At 40.3% G+C, this 19,014-nt stretch overlaps 1 protein-coding gene across 8 annotated transcripts in view; it reads right to left on the bottom strand.

Moving 5' to 3' along the window:
• Positions 1-1,403: 1,403 nt before the first annotated feature.
• LOC144494784 (nuclear factor 1 B-type-like) overlaps positions 1,404-19,014 on the bottom strand; it is a 321,955-nt gene continuing 304,344 nt past the window's right edge. For all 8 annotated transcript variants that reach the window (XM_078214123.1, XM_078214127.1, XM_078214124.1 and 5 more), the window contains one exon: positions 1,404-8,411. In XM_078214123.1, coding sequence (XP_078070249.1) covers positions 8,282-8,411 — 130 coding nt within the window. In that variant the 3' untranslated portion in view covers positions 1,404-8,281. The remainder of the gene's footprint in view (positions 8,412-19,014) is intronic.

The following is a 19,014-nucleotide window of genomic DNA, read 5'->3' as shown; positions in this document are numbered from 1 at the left end:
CACTCGCTCCAATTCACGTTGTGGGTGGGTAGATAAAATTCTGGCTATTATCTTTAAGGAAGAGAGACATCGATACAGGCCAATACATTTCAATTAAGGTGAAAGTGCCAAAAGAAAGGCTGCCCGGAGAATGAAGTAGATAGAGATTATGACAAAAAAAGGAAGCTAAATAAATGTCAGGTGAATATTTTGGATGAGAAAATATAATATTTGGGAGAGGACACAAAGAAAAAATAACAAGGAGACAGTATAAGATAACCATCCCTTTCAGAACTAAAGAGGGTGATATATATTAAGAGGCACATTGTAGGTTAGAATACTTAATTAGTTATTTCTATCAGTGTTTACTAAGGATGGGATTAGTGGCAATCGGTAGATGTGGATATAGTGGCAGCACGCAGTGGACTGTGAGAATTAGAATGGAGGGGCTGGAAAGGCTGGCTATTCCTAAGGCAGGTAAGTCACCTGGTCTAGATAGCTAGTTAAATGGAGTGGGAGTGGAGAGAGTAGAAGGGTTTGCCTTAATCTTTCAATCTTCCCTCAATAAGGGGGAGGTGCAAGTGGATTGGAGAGTAGTAAATGTGTTACATATTTTAAAAAGGGTGTAAGGACAGTCCTAGCAACTGTAGGTCAGTTAGCTTAACATCAGTAGTGGGTAAGATTTTGGAATCCATGACTAGAGTAAAAAAAAATCAACGGGCACTTGGAGAGGCTTGCGATAATTCAGGAGATCCCTAGGCTTACCTGCATCCTTGGATCCCAGTACATTTTCCCCATGGAACTTAGCATTGTTCCAGCAGTGGCCACCACACCTGGTGGCACTGCTGAGACTGGTGTGCCCAACCAATCAAGTTCTACTGCAGTGTTCTAAGATGGGACTTTCTCCCCAGATGGAGGCAGAAGGTTTGCCTCCGGCCAATTAATGGTCCACAGTGTGCTCATTGACTGCGGGGCAGCCATCAGGAGCAGGAGTGAGTTTGCCAGCGATGTTTTGGCTGGTAGAAAATGCCATCTGAAAACTCCTGCCCTTTGTTTTGCTCTCCACAAATGCTGCCTGACATGCTGAGTATTTGCAGCATTTTCTGCTTGCTAATGAACCCCATTGTCTCAAATGGAACTATATATCAGGTGCGGTGTGTAACGAGTGTCCAATCTTATACCATCTGTTTAATGTCACCATCCAAAGTGAATTTCTATCCCAATGATGCTTCAGCTGATCAAATTAAAGGCTAAAGCACCTTAATTACAGTCAGAACATGATGCGGCTACTTTTGGTCTTCTGCCCAATATTTAAACTCTCAAACTTCATTAACCAACAGCGCTTGGACCAGTGCAGCTGTATTAATAGCAAATCACTTACCAACTCAGAAATGAACAAAGAAACAGAACACAAATGGTTGTAGCATAGCTCATTTTTATTTTTAAACTGTTTTTTTCTTTTATTTGCATAGGAAACATATCCACTTCCAGTAATTGACTGCAGTATGAGCAGCTGCTAGCAGTATAGGCTGGATATAACAGTTACAATCACATAAGTCAAGCTGAATTTACACCAGTTTGAAACTTGCGAAGACTTAGACCCTGTAAGGAGTTGATCGTTTGCAGCTTTGAACCATCCCAGCATCTGCACTCAAACAGGGAGCACTGCAGAGAACACCGTCTGTTGTGATTACAGTAGCCTTTTTGTTTTTTTCTTTCGGCAACCATACAGGCTGTGTGCGTGGGACTAACACCCCACAAGTTTCAAAATGGAACAACCCTGGTGCGTGGCTAGCAAGCACTTACTGACTACTTGTTACCTACTACTGTACTAAATGTAGCATCATGTATCTATGGAAACACACAGTCCTACAAAAGTTGATCTCAAGAGAAATATCTCCAAAAGTTCTTACAATACATTGTAAGAATCCTCTCAGAATTCCCATCTGGAAAGAGCTCTTTGCAGATTGACTGGGAGCCACACTCACGATGAAAAGAATATCTGTACAATGCGCAGTGTCAAGACTTAAATGGAACTTCGGGCTATTACACACATCAATGCAATATATATATATGTGTAACTGCCTCTGTGAACATGGAGCAGGTAAACAAGCTCTTGGAAGCTGACAGCTGGGCAGGAATTACCCTTATATTCTGCAAGTTGGATCACTTTTGCAGAAAGCAAGTTGTCTGAATGAATAGATTTACAACTGAACTTAACAGAGACTGCAAGATTAAACAGGCACTGCTTGTTTGACATTTTTGGTAAACATATGCTGGTTTTTTTTTGTTTTGAATCCTTATTTTGCATTAACATAAGTCATTGTCACATCCCATGGTCTCCATTTGTGGAACATACATTACTGTAGTGACCAGGGCTGCAACAAGATTCCTTCAGTTGATAATACACATCAGTCCCTGCAGCACAGTTTTGATAATAAAAATGCATCATGCTATTTCTTTAGAAACACAACAGTTCCGTGATGAAAGTGGTTTCAGTGTCAGTGGACCCGACTGCTGCCTCTTAAACACAATGACCCTGCAACAAAACTTTTTATTTGTTGGAAACGTCTAGCTTCACTGCACTGGATGGCACATATCCTATAGGAAAATTGTGGACTTTTTAGTCCAAACAGGCAGAAGATGATGAGAATTGTCTTACTCATTGCTTTAATTGGAACTGGTTATCCTTGTGACTTTAGCAGGCAAAAGGGATGTTGAGATTTGCTATATGGCAGCGTATTCTGGAGGAGAAACTATGACTTTGTGTCAGGGTGTGGTCTATCTAGCATATGCATTATACTTACTTTTAAAGGCTATTGAAAGAAGAGCCCTCCTGTATCTAACAAGACATATTTGTATGTAACATTTATTTGAAAATTCTGAAAAACCATGTACTTTTAAAATCACATTTTGCTTTCTTTAACAACTAAAGCTTGATTGCTGTCATTTCGAGAAAGGGATCCTTAAAACAAAAACCATGACTTTTTGTTTTTGAGTGTTTCAGATTTTGAAGGCATTAACAGTGAATCAACACTGTGTGAAATTTAATTTAGACCCTCCTGACGTGTGCATTACAAGCAGATAACAAAAGAAAAATCAAAATGCTGGCAATCGGAAGTAAACATTGAAAATGCTGAAACATTTAGGAGATCACGAGAACTCAGACAATGGATTATTTCAGGTTTATCCCTTCTTCGGAACACTAACAAAGGACCCTTTCAGCTATAACCCTTCCCCAGGCCTCTGTTATACCTTAACATTAATATTTCTCTTTTCTCCACTGATGCTAAGTGTTTCCAGCAGTTTTCACTTTTATTAAATGTAGATTAGAGCGTGGAACAAACCGACACTCTGCAGCATGTTATTGGCCAATATTTCATAGTGGACTTCATTATTGCTAAAATATTAAAGTATTTTGTATCATAAGCCAATCCTTTCAGTTAAGTGGTCAGAAGGACCTTCATAATTGTTTACAGTTATCAAGAAAAATCTCACATTGTCTGCAATTAAAATATTTTCAACTGACCCTAACTCAATGTTGGTTTGTTTGGAAAATGCTGCTTTTATCAGAGTAGCTAGGCATAATTGAGGGAGGGGAGTGTCACCACTGACACTGAGACCATTTTTACAAATTTAAACATACAGTAAACTCTTAAAACACAGATATTTCCAGAGACTCATACCTAGCGTAACTTTTTTTTTCTTTTTTTTATTAAATACATCCTGTAAGGAAAAAAACTGCAACAAAAAAGGTGAAAATTGACCATTTCCAACAAGTCCCCTTTAACTATTAACAATGTGGCAAAAGTGCTGTGGGATGGAAACAGTACAAGAAGTTGCTGCCATGGCATGTGCATCATACCCTCTGCTGCCCAGAGGGATTTAGTACAAATGCCATTTATACAGGCCAAAAGAAAGCAACATCCGTGGTCTGGGCTTCCTTTTATTTTATTAAACTAATGATGTAGCCTGTCCTGCTGCATATTCCAGTGAAGCCTGTCTAGTTGCCAACTGCATGCTTGAAAAGAATACATTAAAAAGAAAAAAAAGTTCAAGAACGAATTTGTTTGGAAGGTATATGTGGAATTGGTTTAAAATTGCAAATATGAAAGAATTAAAGAGCACTTTTCTTCCTCAGTTTTCTTACAGTTTTTTTTCTACTGAATTTGCATGTGCTATACACGCATTAAAGAAAAGCAAGTCCAAATTTTGCTATCAAAATGGAAGAAGATCGACTAAGCACACAGCTGGTTACGATCAGCAGCAGACTTTAACAGGAATATGTAAACCATGTCTGGTATCCGTCTTGGGACCTAACTGCCAGCAACATCGCATTGTCCTTTCAAAAACAGAATACTGTACACTGTATATGGGATATCTTTCCGTAATCTTTGTCCGGTGCAAGTGAACTCAGTGGTGTGCAACAAAAACAAAATCCTTACCAGGATCACAGCCAAGAGTCCCTAGATAGGTTCCCCGAGTACGCTTCAACTGTGATCAATCAGGAATCCTATCTGGGTGTACTCATCGGTTGGGATGCCTGCACTGGATTTGTTGCCAAACCTCTTGTGCACTTTCACTCTAGTCATAAATACCAACACTTAAATTCACACAAACTTTTACTGGAGGCCATACACACTTAAAAAAAGACAGTATTCCTTCCGACATTATGAAATGTTTCTGAAAACCAACCTTTTCAACACTAAATACAACAAAATAACCTTCATAAAATATAACTTTTCTCCATTTAAAACTGGATTAAAAATTAGGAACCTACGCTTTTTAAGCATAGGAATACACAAGCTCACCATATGGACAGTCTTTTTTTTAATATATAAATTAGGTAACTGGAGAGTTTTAACTCAAGTCCAGTTTCCAGACAGGATTTTCTTTCTCTTAAAAATGGCATAATAAACTGCTCTTTCAAAAGCCAGTATAATCATTTCTTCCCCCAATTAACTCATTTAAAAAATTTTTGCATTACAAAAAAGGGTAATTACTTTAAAATGTTCTTAACAAAACTATACAGTGTACAAATTAGTCTGCAAGGCAGGTGGCTCATTTTCAAGACCCTTCTTTGTTTCCCCTCACATTACACAACCATAACAAATCTACTAACACTTATTCACTGAGCTGCCGTGCCTGAATCATACTCCCACAGCTATTGCTATAGATATTTGTTTTTGCCAGTTTTTTTTTAGTACAAGTCTCCTACTCTGCTTTTTTTTCACCCCAATCTACTGCGCCTTAAATTCGACATCATGCTGGGGAAATGCACTTCAGTGGCAACACCAAAGGCCAAGACTGCAAAGCACTTTAGGGAAAGGCAGATACAGTGCATATAGAACGGGGTGGCTTCAATTTTTCAGATTTGGCATTCCGGTGAAGGAGGAGGGCAGAGACTTGACTTGAGTTGCAAAACCCTCCCATCTCTTTTAGTTAGTTCTCAGGAAACCTCCTACTCATTATGCTAGGAAGCAACAGCTCCGTCCCCTTGCACAAAGACTTTGAAATGGGATAAAATAGGTTGAAGCAAGTTCTACGGCTTACCATTTCAGTAGTTTTTCTTTTAGAAATAATTCAATTCAGAGACGTTAAAAAAAGTTTTACTTTGAGATTTGTATGTTTTCTGCTAGTATTGCAATCTCAATTAAACAATATGCAGATTTGCATTAGTTTAGGTTAATAAACAGTGTCTTTGTTTAAAATTATATTTCAATATCACATTGAGTTTACAAGTTGAGCTGGGTTTGTGATGATTGGGTCTATGTTTGAATGGTAAATACTCAACAATCAGTAACCGATGATGTTGAGAAGATAAAAGCCAATCTATTTAAACCATCTCCTGCAACAATGGAAGAAATTAATCTTTTGCTTAACTGAGCAGAACAACAAGAGAAGCAAAAGTAAGATAATTTCATCTGTAAAGCACCACTTGTGATTGGATACAATGATTGCACCTCTGGGGGTAAAGAGAAGAAACAGCCTTATTGAGTCAATAGAGTTGGCCTGTGAAAGGAAGATATAAGACCCATAGTTCTGCTTCTGGTTTTTGGGAAGAAAGTTTCCATAAGGTAAAATCCAAGCTCCTCAATAAACATTGAAGCTCAAGTCAAGCCCGCCTCCAGTGAAAATGACAATATTTTTTTTTTAAATTCAATGAGTTCATCTTGCACCCCAGGTGGAAAGTCAGTAGAAGGATCAAGTTGAAAGCTTGTCACAGTAGACAGAACAGTTACTTTGCAGCTTGTGTTTGGCGAATGGTGTTATGCTTCACAGCTGCGCTGTGGAGATCTTCTTAAAGAAATGTCCCCCCCACCCACCCCTCCCCAAGACATCCTCCCCTAACCATCTTGTAAGGACCTATCATGCTGCATAGAAAGCAGCGCCAACTTTGGTCAATTAAAATGGAAAAAAAGCTTACATCAGCTAATCTGCATACTAACTCGTGATAATCAATATAGCTAAAAGCTTTACCTATTTAGACAAAACTTGGTATTGCATAATTCTTACAAGTTCAAAAACCCCCAAACAAGTAATTGAAAGATGAAAAACATGAAAGATTAATAGAAAAAACTTGCCAAAAATACTGAAAAATATTACTGGCTGATTAAAAATTTTAAGCACCAACTATACACAGCCATGATATGCTTTATAAATGAGATAACAAAGTCAAAGTATTTGAATATTGACAATTAGTGATGTCACACTGTCCTCTGGAGTACAAAATAATTTTTTTCATACAAATGGTAGATTTCATAGGATGAGCTATAATATATGCAGCAAACGTGTGCAGTGATGTCACTGTTTTATCTCAAAGGCAAGGCACGTAATGTGGACTATATAACTTCGTGCAAATCAAGGATAGATCTATTACAGTTACAGAGAAACAGAAGAGGCAAAATTGACTTGCCATGCACACTGGAGTCCTGCCACTAGCACTATCAGGCGGATAGCAAGGCTAACTGTGCAAGAAAAGCACCATGCATTACTCGGCACCCTGTGATTAAAAATAGTGTTTACTCGGTAGAGTGCGAAAAACTTAGCGGCTGCATCCCTGTTGCCATTGATTTGTAAACTGCGGTGCTGTTCACCAACACCCTCCATGGGACACTGTTTCGCGTCAGTGTCATGTGTTCTTAGAAACTGTTTATGCCATGCTTTTTTTTCCTGACACACCTGACACATATATATTATATATTTTTTAAACTCCACAGAGGTAATGGAGTATAAGGAATCAAGTGCAGTATTTTCAATTCTGTTTAATTGCCTTCCTAAGCAAGCATGTCACAGCAGGATGTGTCTATTTTTCATTCTATTTTTTTTCCCTTAATTAATACACATTCTTCGGGGGCGAAAAAAAAACTGTTCAGAATTATTTAAAAGGTTATATTACATCCCCTCAATTTAGAGTCCTAGGGCACAAGGACTTACATTAATCCCCTCAATCAGATATGTTAAATTGCACTTGCCTCTTAAGTTTTTTTTTAAGAATTACTGACATTTTAAGGGCAACATTAAACTATCAGTCAGCTTCATTCTTGTATTCAGATAATTGCAAAGCATCTGAACCTTTTGAGGGACTATTACTGCTTAAAACTACACCATGGTGCTTTTCCAAGTGCTGTCTCTTATCAAATTTGTTCTGTTCAGATCTGCATAACTAAGCATTAATTAATTAATTACATGAAAGGAAAAAAGGGTTCAGTGACAAGAAACAGTTTGTGAGCCAATCGTCAAACCTAAATCCAGTAAAACTGCACCTAAGTTTTTTTTTGTTTTGTTTTCTGTAGTATCATCGTGTGCATAGACTAATTGTGTGCTTTGTGGGCTTTTTGTCCCCTCAGACAACAGTTTGTAGAAAACACAAAATTACATGTACATTCCTCACCCAGCCTTTATCGTACAAGTCAAACCTCATCAATCAGGAGGACTGGGCTGTAGTTTTACTACTCTTGGACTGAGTGAAAAAAATAGATACCTGAACCCCACTAATTGCCTAAACATGCAAACTCTTAAACATCTAAAAGCTAATAAGTGTATTAAGTTTGTCAGATCTGGAAATTAAACAACTGTTCCCTAGTGGATCCCATTGTTCAATAAAGGCCGGTTTCTTGGATGTGCTCTCTGACCTCACATCCAAGGACTAAAATCACCTCCTTAATATCACTGATGAAATACCATTTATGCAGATTTTAAGCTTGCAAGAATTTGGTGATTGTGAACGCAGCAATCACTTGTCTGTGTTTCTGAAAACATTTCTTTTCGATCCAGAGATGACTTTTGATCTTTGTCGTTCTCAGTTTGTCGTTTCCGCTTGGAGGAAGGGTTCACTGATGAAGTTTAAACTGTAATTCTGAACATTCGTTGGCAGGATGGTAGTCCCATTTGACACTTGGAATGGAACCAGACTAGCCCAAGTACCAGGACTGTGGAGCAAAAAGACACATAAATAAATACAACTTATTTCAGGATTGTATGTTTAATACCAGTTTAACCAATTGACATACTTTATTTATGTACAGTGTATTAGCTACTAAATTAGTAACTTAGAAATTGTTGCTATGAATAGCCTAACATATGTTTCTAAAGAATTTTCCTTTGACTGCTATTTTAACACAGGTTTTGGGCTGTTTATTTTAACTAAACTACGTTAAAGCACAAAGGAATATTACATTAACATGAGGCAATTTCTCGCTAATATCGGTAATGTTCATTCCTAAGCTATTGTTTATTAATCTCGGAGTTGTATTGAAGCATCTCAATGAACCCTATAACTGCATTTTACCCGCACCCCAACCCTTCCCCAAACCCCCAAGTGTGTTTTGGTGGGCGGGGGGCATGTAAAATATGATGGCTGGCTAGCCCACCACCTTTCTGCCCATCCCCATAAGTTGGAGGACAACAAAAGTGTCAGCCCACTTGGGTGGCAGTTGGAAGGCCAATTGTTTTTAACCCAACTGGTTTCAAGACAGGCAGAAAGGAAGGGGATATGTCCTTTGGCACGGGGGTGGTGCTGTTTTCATCCAAGGCACCCCCCCATCTCAAGATGTTACTCAGCCCCTTTGTTACTTTCCTCCTGACCACCAAAACATGCCCCCTCACCCCAGAACCTCTCCGCCTCACTCTCTAGGATCCCTAATCCCTCCCTATCCAGAACCCAGGACTTCCCTTGTTCTGAAGGCCACGTCCTCTTCATCCTGGGGACTACTTGCAGTCCTAGCAGCAGCACCCGCTACTGAGTTCTCGCACTGCTTCAATTGCTAAAGCATGAATCTCAATCAGATCGGCTGGCAGCTGTCAAGGGCAGGTATGTGTCCCCCCACCTTCCCCCCCCACTGAGGGCCAGAAGTCCCAGTCTCACCTTAAGGGTGGTTAACACTGGTTGGTTTGGGATTGACATTTCTTGCAATGGGCGAGTGATACGCATTTACCAGCCCTCTCCCCACCCCGCGAAATTTAGCCCTTAGTTCTGATGAAAGATTACAGATCCAAATGTTTTAACTTTGTTTCTCTCTCCACAGACAGTGACTAACCTGCTGAGTACTGAATACTAACACGATTTTATGTTTTTATTTGAATACACCTCAGTTTGGCTGACAAAGTGAAAGGTTTCAACAATATTTTTCAAGTCTGTTTAAATGCTTCTCTCAGCTGTCTGCCAAAGGATGGGATCATCCTTCCCTAAATCTGATACCTAGCTACAGTTACAGGCAAAATCATGTGTCGTTCATTTTAAAGAATTTGAAAAGCCAAATAATTAATATCTGTTTTATAAATCTTATACTTGCTTCATAAAAAGGTGCACAGCACAGAACTAGGATACTTAGCCCATCAGGTCTGTCCCACCGCTATGTGGAAACAATTTAACACTGATGGTCTCTTCCCAGAGATCTGTATCTTTCTTTGCTCACATATTTCTTCAATTTTCCATGAAAAAATTTCCATTTTGGGAGGGCTGGTTTGCATATCACTCGCCCATTAAAAATTCCAAGCTTTCTTGTGGCAAAGCAGTCTGTGCCCCGACAGTTTTCTCCGAATCACTTTAGTAATAATGTAGAATGGATGATCTTTCACTAAAGGTACGATTTTACTTGCCCTTCACACCACGCTCCCGCTGCAGCGAGGTTGGAGAATTTGACACCCAGCCAAATCTTCATTCACTGCAGCAGGATGGGAAAATCCTGCCAGCGTGAACGGCCGTAACACTCCAGCCTAAGAATCCTTCATAACTTAAATCATCCCCATTAATTCTGTTCTTATAGAATCCCTACAGTGCCGAAGTAGGTCATTCAGCCCATGAGCCTGCACCAACTCTCCGACCAAACAACTTACCCAGGCCCTATTTGCAGTAATCCGCTAATCTCTTTGCATACATCTTTGGATACTAAGGGGCAAAATAGCTTGGCCAATCAAACCAACCTGTGCATCTTTGGGCTGTGGGAGGAAAGTGGAGCACCGGGAGGAAACACACGCAGACACGGGGAGAATGCGTAAACTCCACACAGTCACTCAAGGCTGGAATTGAACCTAGGTCCCTGGCACTGTGAGGCAGCAGTGCTAACCACTGAGCCTTCTCTGTCTTCTCTGTCCCATGAAAATAGCCTCAGTCTCTGTTCATGGCTGATCTTCCATCTCTGTCATCATCTCTTTTCTGTTCTTTATGGTTTTAACGTGCATTTTATAATAGGGAATCCAAACTACATTTGGTAATCTAACTCTCTTTTGTACAAATATATAATTATTTCTTTGTTCTTTTACGCTGTGCTCCTATATATAAAATCCCAAAAAGCTATTGTTTTTGCTTTGTTCTGTTTTGCCTACTTGCAGTCATAGTTTCAGGGAATTATGTATTTGAAACCATGACCGGAACTTTACCCTCCCGCCCGCCATGGGAATCGGAGTGGGCGAGGAGCAGACCATGAAAAGATCTGTTGACCTCGGGCGGGATTTTACGGTTTCGGGACGACCGAGGCCGTAAAATCCCGCCCCATCTGTTCCTTTGTTCAGACATGCCTTCAACATCTTTCTATTGTGTGCATATTCGCATGATTTGATTTCCTCCCAATACACATATAGACTTACCAATATCAAATTGTACTGTCATTGATTTGTCCATTCTACTCATCTGTCTATGTCTACTTAAAGTTTCTTTTTACAGTCCTCCTCAATGTTTACCACAGTTCATAATGCTGTGTACTCACATTTTAAGGTAATATTGCCTATCCCAAATTCAAATTAAGAACATACACCAGAACAAATTTCTAACCGGCACCAACCGCAAATCCAAGTAGCACCTGTTTATCCGAACTTTTTCTGCCAATATTCTGCTCATAATGAAATATTTTGGCTTATGCCATAAAGCTAAATTTTTCTAACAAACATCTTGCGAAAGGGTTTATTGACCACCTCTGAAAACACATACACAGGTCACCTACGACATTCTTTTTATCTATTCAATCAGTCACCCTGAAGATCTCTAATACGTTTGCCAAATGCAGTTCTCCAATAACAAAAGCAAAATGCTGCAGATGCTGGAAATCTGAAATAGAAACAGAAAATTCTGGAAACCCTGCTAGTTCTGATGAGAGGCTGACATGGAGGCAAGGTGGTGCGATCGTGTGAGAGGTGAAAAACGAGAAATGCGCCCGGTTTCTCGCCTCCCCCCAATCATATCGGCCCGGTTTGGCGACAAGATTGGCTTCGCGCTCAGAAAGGGTGAGGTCACCTTAAGATTGTGACCCTCAACTCACCAAAACTGAGTGCTTTTGAACTTGTTACTGTTGAAGTGTTGGAAACATCTTGCAGAAAGATCCCACATGCAGCAATGAAATAAAAACTGACATCATCTGTTTTAGTGGTATTGGCAGATGAATGAACATTGGCCGGGACATTGGGAGATCTCCCCTGCTCTGCTTTGAGTACTGTTTTATGTCTACCTAAGATTATTGATGCGACCTCAGTCTAATGTTCATAATCTAAAAGGCAGTACCTCAACAGGGCAGCACTCATTCAGCACTATAATGAGATGCCAGTCCAGATAGGTGCATGTCTCTGGAATGGCCCATAAACCTTTTGCTCAGGAGGTGACACTATCACTGAGCCAAAGCTGACATTTTTATAAATTTCCTACAGACATCTGGTGAAGTTACAACAGTCCCAAGGAAATTCCAGGTTGCGAGTGTTTTTTGCTGCCCCATAACCTTGGCAGGAATTCTTTGGCTGTTCATGCCAGCGGGATCTGGTCCCACTGACAGTGCACCCACATCACAGGTTGATCCATGACAGCAGCGGGACCAGAAGATTCCATCACTGGCAAATGGTGTTCTGCCTCCCACCATGAGAAACACACCACGGGGAGGCCAGAGGATTCCCATTACCCATTACCATTCACACTTTATTACCATTTCTACTCCTATTTGGAAATTAACCATGAAGTGATCACTATTTTCTCCCATTTTGACATCAATCATTTTCTCCACTCCATTCTCCATGAAGTACCTTTAAATGGTGCAATTAGCTCCTGTAAAAATCCCATATTCAGCACTCCTGACCAGGCCAACTCCATTATGGACATAGGTACCTCCTACTCCTCCCCAATTTTCATGGAGTTGGGTCAGTTTTTTTAAGGAGTTGCCCTCAGAGGAATCACCCTAGTTTGCGTGAGTAGACTTTTTGTATGGTGAGTTCTGAAGGTCCTCCTCATGCCCCCTATACCTAGGTAAGGCCACCACCCCATACCATCCACTTGCATGGAATAATGGTGTTGAAGTGGAATCCAAGGGTGAATTTACAATGTTACTGTGAAGCAGTTTCCAACACTAGGTTTGCTGTGTAAAACTGGATGGGTCCAACATATCTATAGTGAAGTAGTCTAAAGCTCCCTGGAACATTACTGTTCCAAACATGATTTAGAAAGATGCTTCATTAAACTTTGAGCTACTTTTTAAAGTTAACTGGCCTTAACTTAAATGTTTAGAGAGTGGCATTGTTGATATAGGATGCCATAGTTTTCAAGAAGGTGGATTTAACAGTAAAATCAAAGATGGCAGCAGCAACTGGATAAATATAAAATAAGCTGAAGACTTAACAATAGCTGCCAAATATGATTGACTACTCGTGAAAATTAAGTAGGTAGAGTTCATCAGGCTGTCATGATGATTAAGTGTAATTTGAACATTCCAGAGGGAAGACAATCAGGTAAGGTAGGGAAAATCCGCAATAAAATTGTGTGTATCAAGTTCCTTTGATCGTTTCTTAATGTGAAACAGATTACAAAGTAAATGCCAGATTTAATATTCAGCAGTTAACCAAACTGATTAACAATCTTACCCTAAACATCAACCAGTGCACCATGTTGACAGCCTGTCCTACCTCAGACATGCACTGTTGAAAATCCCAAAGCACAGAACACCAACACCTACAGAGACAGGTGCATGGGAAAACCGTCATGTCCAAGTCACACGCCATTCCAACTTGGACATACCTTGACATTGCATCAAAACTCTGGAATTCCCTATCTAATGGTATTGGGGCAACACCTTTACCAAACAGACTGCAGCAGTTCAAGAAAATGGCTCACCAGGGTAGCTGGAGATAGGCAATAAATGTTTAGCAATAAATGCCAGCAGTGACTAAATCCCAAAAATCATTATATGGTGAGGGAACTATTGGCTCCCCATAGTCACTGCTCAATGACTCAAGGCTGAGGCCAAAATTAGCATAGAAGCTCGAGACTTCAGATAAGAAAGCTGTGACGGTTATGAAATGGATTCTAAGAAGACATAAATGAGAATCAGAATTAGAAAATTAAAAATGACAATGGGCTGGATTTGCACTCCCCTGCTAGCAGGTTTAAAGGTAGGGGGCTTGTAAAATCCAATGGATGAACTTCCCAATGCCTACCTGCCCGTCTTCACCCTGCCCAAAACAGTATGTGGGATGGGGGGATAATTGGATGGCCTGCCTACTTGGGATATGTGAAGCCCTTACGTGATCGATTAATGGTTATAATGGGCCTCATCCTGCCCCTACTGGTGTTTTACCCATGGCAGGGGGAGGTCCATGACATGCAGGAATCTCAGCAGTTTTAATTGTTGTTGAGCAAGTGTGAGGGGACTTCCTTTGTGGCCTCTTTGGCCTATCAGAAGCACCCACACCCACGACACCCATCCACATCCATCGCCCCCCCCCAACTCCCCAAATGTCATACTTCCCCCTTCAACCTGCCTTCTCAAGCCAAGTCCCGGTGATATCCTGGACTTACCTCAGAGCTCCTCTTTGTTGGACTTGCAGTCGGCCCTGCAGTGGACACTGCTCCCACCTGGTGTTGTTGGGACTACAGAGCTACTGGCCATCTGGTTGGCCATTACCTCTCTAAGGCATGTCTTCCTCCTCCAATTGGAGCAAAAGTCTCACCTTAAAGTTATTAATGCTGCTCCTAGTTGATGCACTGGTCAGCGTCAGGCTCCCACCACCCAAACCTTTTCACCAGCGGTGGGGTGGGAGGTGACCACGCTGCCCTGGGAAATCCAGCCCAATATGTGAAGACTAGTATGCGAGTATAGGTCAGATATTCCTTTAAGCTTTTATCTGTGTGTTCTGTATGGTTTGACATCATGCTGTGTGATGTTAGCTATGAAAACACTAAGGTTTTCAAGTGAGACTTCTCAGTCCACTATTTAACAAATAGGTGTTCGTTTAACAAACAGGTTATTAAAATAAAAGAATATCAGATAACAGAATGTCACATGGATGCATGAACACATTATTTGCTCATTCATGCAGAGCGATTTCATTCATAGCAACAGCTACTTTTTGAGATTCATGGTGGATTTTATAGTAGGCTAGATTTTCCGATGAAAAGTATCTGAAGTTAAGGAAATTCGGCATGTCCGCTATGACTCTCACCAATTTTTCCAGATGCACCATAGAAAGCATCCCTTCCAGATGTATCACAGCTTGGTATGGCTCCTGCTCTGATCAAGACCGCAAGAAACTACAAAGGGTTGTGAATGTAGCCCAGTCCGCCACGCAAACCAGCCTCACATCCATCGATTCCGACTACACTTTCCACTGCCTCAGAAAAGCAGACAGCATAATCAAGGACCCCACGCACCCCGGACATACTTTCTTCCACCTTCTTCCGTCAGGAAAAAGGGACAAAAATCTGAGATCATGTACCAGCCGACTCAAGAACAGCTTCTTCCCTGCTGCCATCAGACTTGTGAATGGATCTACCTCATATTCAGTTTATTTTTTCTACACCCTAGCAATGACTGTAACACTACATTCTGCACCCTCTCCTTTACTTCTCCCCTGTGTACTATATGAATGGTATGATTTGTCAGTATAGTGCGCAAGAAACAATATTTTTCACTGTATCCCAATACATGTGACAATAATCAATCAAATCAAAGTGCAAAAAGTCAACTAAAACGATTAAAACTGATTAAATACAACAATGCACAGGGTATAAACATATTTCAGCAAATTAGAAGGAGACACCAGACAGGCCCTTTGAAGAATAAGTATAAATATTATAACAGATTAATAACTGATTAAAGCATGGAAGAAAATTGTGAATATCAGCCTTCACTAAAGCAAACTGTGGATGAATACCAGATCCAATCATTTCACCTCAGGAATCTACAACATATGTTGAGGTCAGTAAAACATATGCTTGGAACAAACTCAAGGGATAAGTGTCAACTGGACACCTGGTTTAGATGGGGTAAACCATGGTATTCTTAAATAAATTAATAACTCTACGTGATAGTCCAATTCCTATTTTATTAGGAGCTCAAATAATATAAAAAATACTCAAAAAAGAGTAGTAATTGAGTATTTGAGAAAAGTCTTTCTTATTCCAATTCTTATTTGAATTACAGAATTAGCTTAACATCCGTGGTATGAAATTTATTCAAGAACATTTGATGGACCGGCATCACTGTCTTGATTAAGGTATACTGATCGCATCAGGAATAGTCAGTATGGATTTAGAAGAAGAAAGTCATGTTTTATTAAACCAGCAACATTCTTCGAGGAGTAAACCGTGTCAATGGTTGAAGGCTACTCAATCCATTTTGATTTTCAGAAGGTATTTGGGAAAATCCCGCAAATTTAAAGGAAATTAAATGTTATAGAACAAATGAAAGTTATTCAACCAGACTGAAAACAAACTTGACTATAAACAGCAGAAAAGACCATTAAATATCTGGGGTGAACACTAACCAGCGTCCAGACTAGTCATTAGCAATAGAAGACTTGCATTATTGTTATAAAATTAATGAACAATTCCAAGTTATTCCCAGGTAATTAGTGTAAGGGAAATTGATGGACAGCACAAAATATGCAGGCAAACTACAGGATTTTCATGTGGATGGTTAAAGTGATGCATGTTGAAACATGAAATATTATGTACAATGAATTGGCATCCGTCAGTGAAGGTGATTCACTGAATCAGAAATTTTAGTTATGAGGAAAGGAATTTCAACTTGAATTCTTTGGAAAAGAAGTGAATTTGAGGTGACTTAATTGAAAATTTTCAATGTAATGAAAGGAATGTTTTGTTGAAGCTATTCGTCTTGCAATCATTAGAACATTCACCAAAATACAATTTAAGGGAAATCAACAAATTTATACTGTATGAGAAGAATATAAACTTGTTGTTTTCCCTTACATTGTATACTTGATCTTTGTGAGGTTGATGTCTGAAACATGAATTATGTAGATTCAAACTGGTAGAAGCAGGTCTGAACCTTGCAGTTTCACTTTGATAGCCAGAGTGGCCTTTTGGAGAGGTAAGGTACCTTTGGATATGGTCCCGTACACCTTTGGGAGAGGTCAGGTGCCATTTAGGATTGTTAAAAATAGATATGCTTCTATATAGAAAGTGCATGAGCTCCTTAGAACTATTAATTTGTCAAAGAACTGTGGAATCTGTCAAAGAACTGTCAAAGGTATCAAGGGGTTTAACTCTGATGAGCCTTAAATAAAAAAGTATAGAATTTGAAAAGCGTTTGATAATTCATTATTTGTTGACATAAGCCTGAGGACTATTGTTATGGGATTTGAGAACAGAGTTAATGTTGAGTCTGGATGACCCTTCAACAAAATCATCCAGACTCAGAACTTTAGCTCTGTTCTTTCTCCACAGATGCTGTCAGACCTTCTGCGATTTTCCAGTATTTTCTGTTTTTGTTTCAGATTCTGGTGCAATTTGCTTTCATCATAGGATTTGTGCTGCATGATTGATTTTACAACCTAACATTATCACAGTGGGGTGACTTTTAAGTAAGAAGTTTGAGTGACAGCTCTAAGTGGTTGCAAAATAGAAATGTTTGTTTTTATTAGAGAACAGTTGAAGAAGTGTCAATGTATTGAATATTTTTCTTAATCAACAAAAAACTTGATGATCTATGCCCCCCCCCCCATTCCCATGATCTTTTACATCCTGGTGCCAACCTGGGAGTGAACCTGGGCCTTAATGGAGAAAATATCCCGGATATGGAAAGGATTTAGAAAGGCACCCCCAGAGTTTGGGGGCTAGGTTGGTGAAAGCAAAGCTGCTAATAATGAGGCACAAGGATGGGGAATAGAACAAGTGACCCGAGTCAGAGAAACAGAGAATTTAGGCAGTTTGGAGGATGGGGTGAAATGACTACATTACTGAAAAAGGGATGGACAAGGGTACCATGGTTATTTATAAACACAAGGATGACCACATGCCAATGGGCACAAGAGACAATTTCTGGCCTCCCCGAGAGAGAAGTGATTTGAAGGATATAGAGAGAAAATGTTATGAATTAATCTGTCAAAAGGAACAGCCTTTGCTAATTGCCAATTTCATTTCTTAAAAATCTCACATTGTAATCTGAAGCTTTTGTCAATCACACTAATCAAATCCAGCAGACACCTCTCAAGTGTGTTTCACTATAAATTGAAATAGATAAGCCATATTTAGAACATAGTTTATCACTTTGTTCATCCGATCTTCAAAATCCAGAAATTAGGGAATGAAGAGCCAAATGGCTTCCTTCTTTGCTTTGATTCCATGGGCTGCATATTACAGGGAGGCAAAGGGCTTGCAACCCCATTCCCCTCACCCCATCCCATTACCCCACCCCTCCCCCCCTCCCCCAATCCGAACACTGGAAGGAAAATCGACTGAATGCTGACTTACTCCATGCCAGTCCATCCACAACCAGAATATGCTGGAGGCAAGCTAAATTGGTGGAGAGGAAATCCCACCCTCAGGAGTTGTCAACCAATTGGATTGGCCAGCTGCTCCAATGTTCCTGGTAGTGCCAAGATCTCATTAATGGGTACTGCCGGGACTGCAACCAGTACCTAGAAGGCAGCCAAATGGATCCTGGAATGAGATAAGTCTGGGGTATTGGGTGACGAGGGTTTGGCCAGCTTGTAGGGAGGAGGGAGGGGTAGTGGCAGCGGTGAGTTTGGGAGAGAAGGCGGATAGAAAGGGGGGGGGGGGACTATTATCTTATGGGGGCAGCCCCTGATGAGCAAATGGCAGTCCACTCAGAAGATAGTCACCCCCTTCCTTCCCGCCCTCTTAAAGGCTTTTCTTTTTAAAAGTCTACCCTCCCCCTCTCATCAGACTACATTATGGAGTGGGCAGTGTATTTATGGGGGTCAATTGGCTCATTTACAAGTTCACCTGACCTTAAATTATTTATTTATGTATGATGAGTGGGCTGACGATTTCACTTCACACCCACCAACTGTATTCGGAGAGTGGGTGTGGAGGTGATGGGCTGGGCCTATTTTACGTGCAATCACTGCCCAAAACACATAAATCCAGCCCTGTGATCCTTTGAAGAGCTGAATCTCTGTTGTTCAAAGTACTTTACAGCAAACAAATAAATTACGTTAAATAATCCAACAACTGCAAAAAAAGAATTCAATCTCCCTGGGTGGGATTTTACAGCCTCACTCATCCCGAAATCATAAAATCCCGCCCAAGGTCAACGGACCTTCCCATGGTTCGCCCCTCGCCCGCTCCGATTCCCG

Source organism: Mustelus asterias, chromosome 6 (genome assembly GCF_964213995.1).
Source record: "Mustelus asterias chromosome 6, sMusAst1.hap1.1, whole genome shotgun sequence".
NCBI lineage: Eukaryota > Metazoa > Chordata > Chondrichthyes > Carcharhiniformes > Triakidae > Mustelus > Mustelus asterias.
This window is presented reverse-complemented; position numbering and strand designations above follow the sequence as displayed.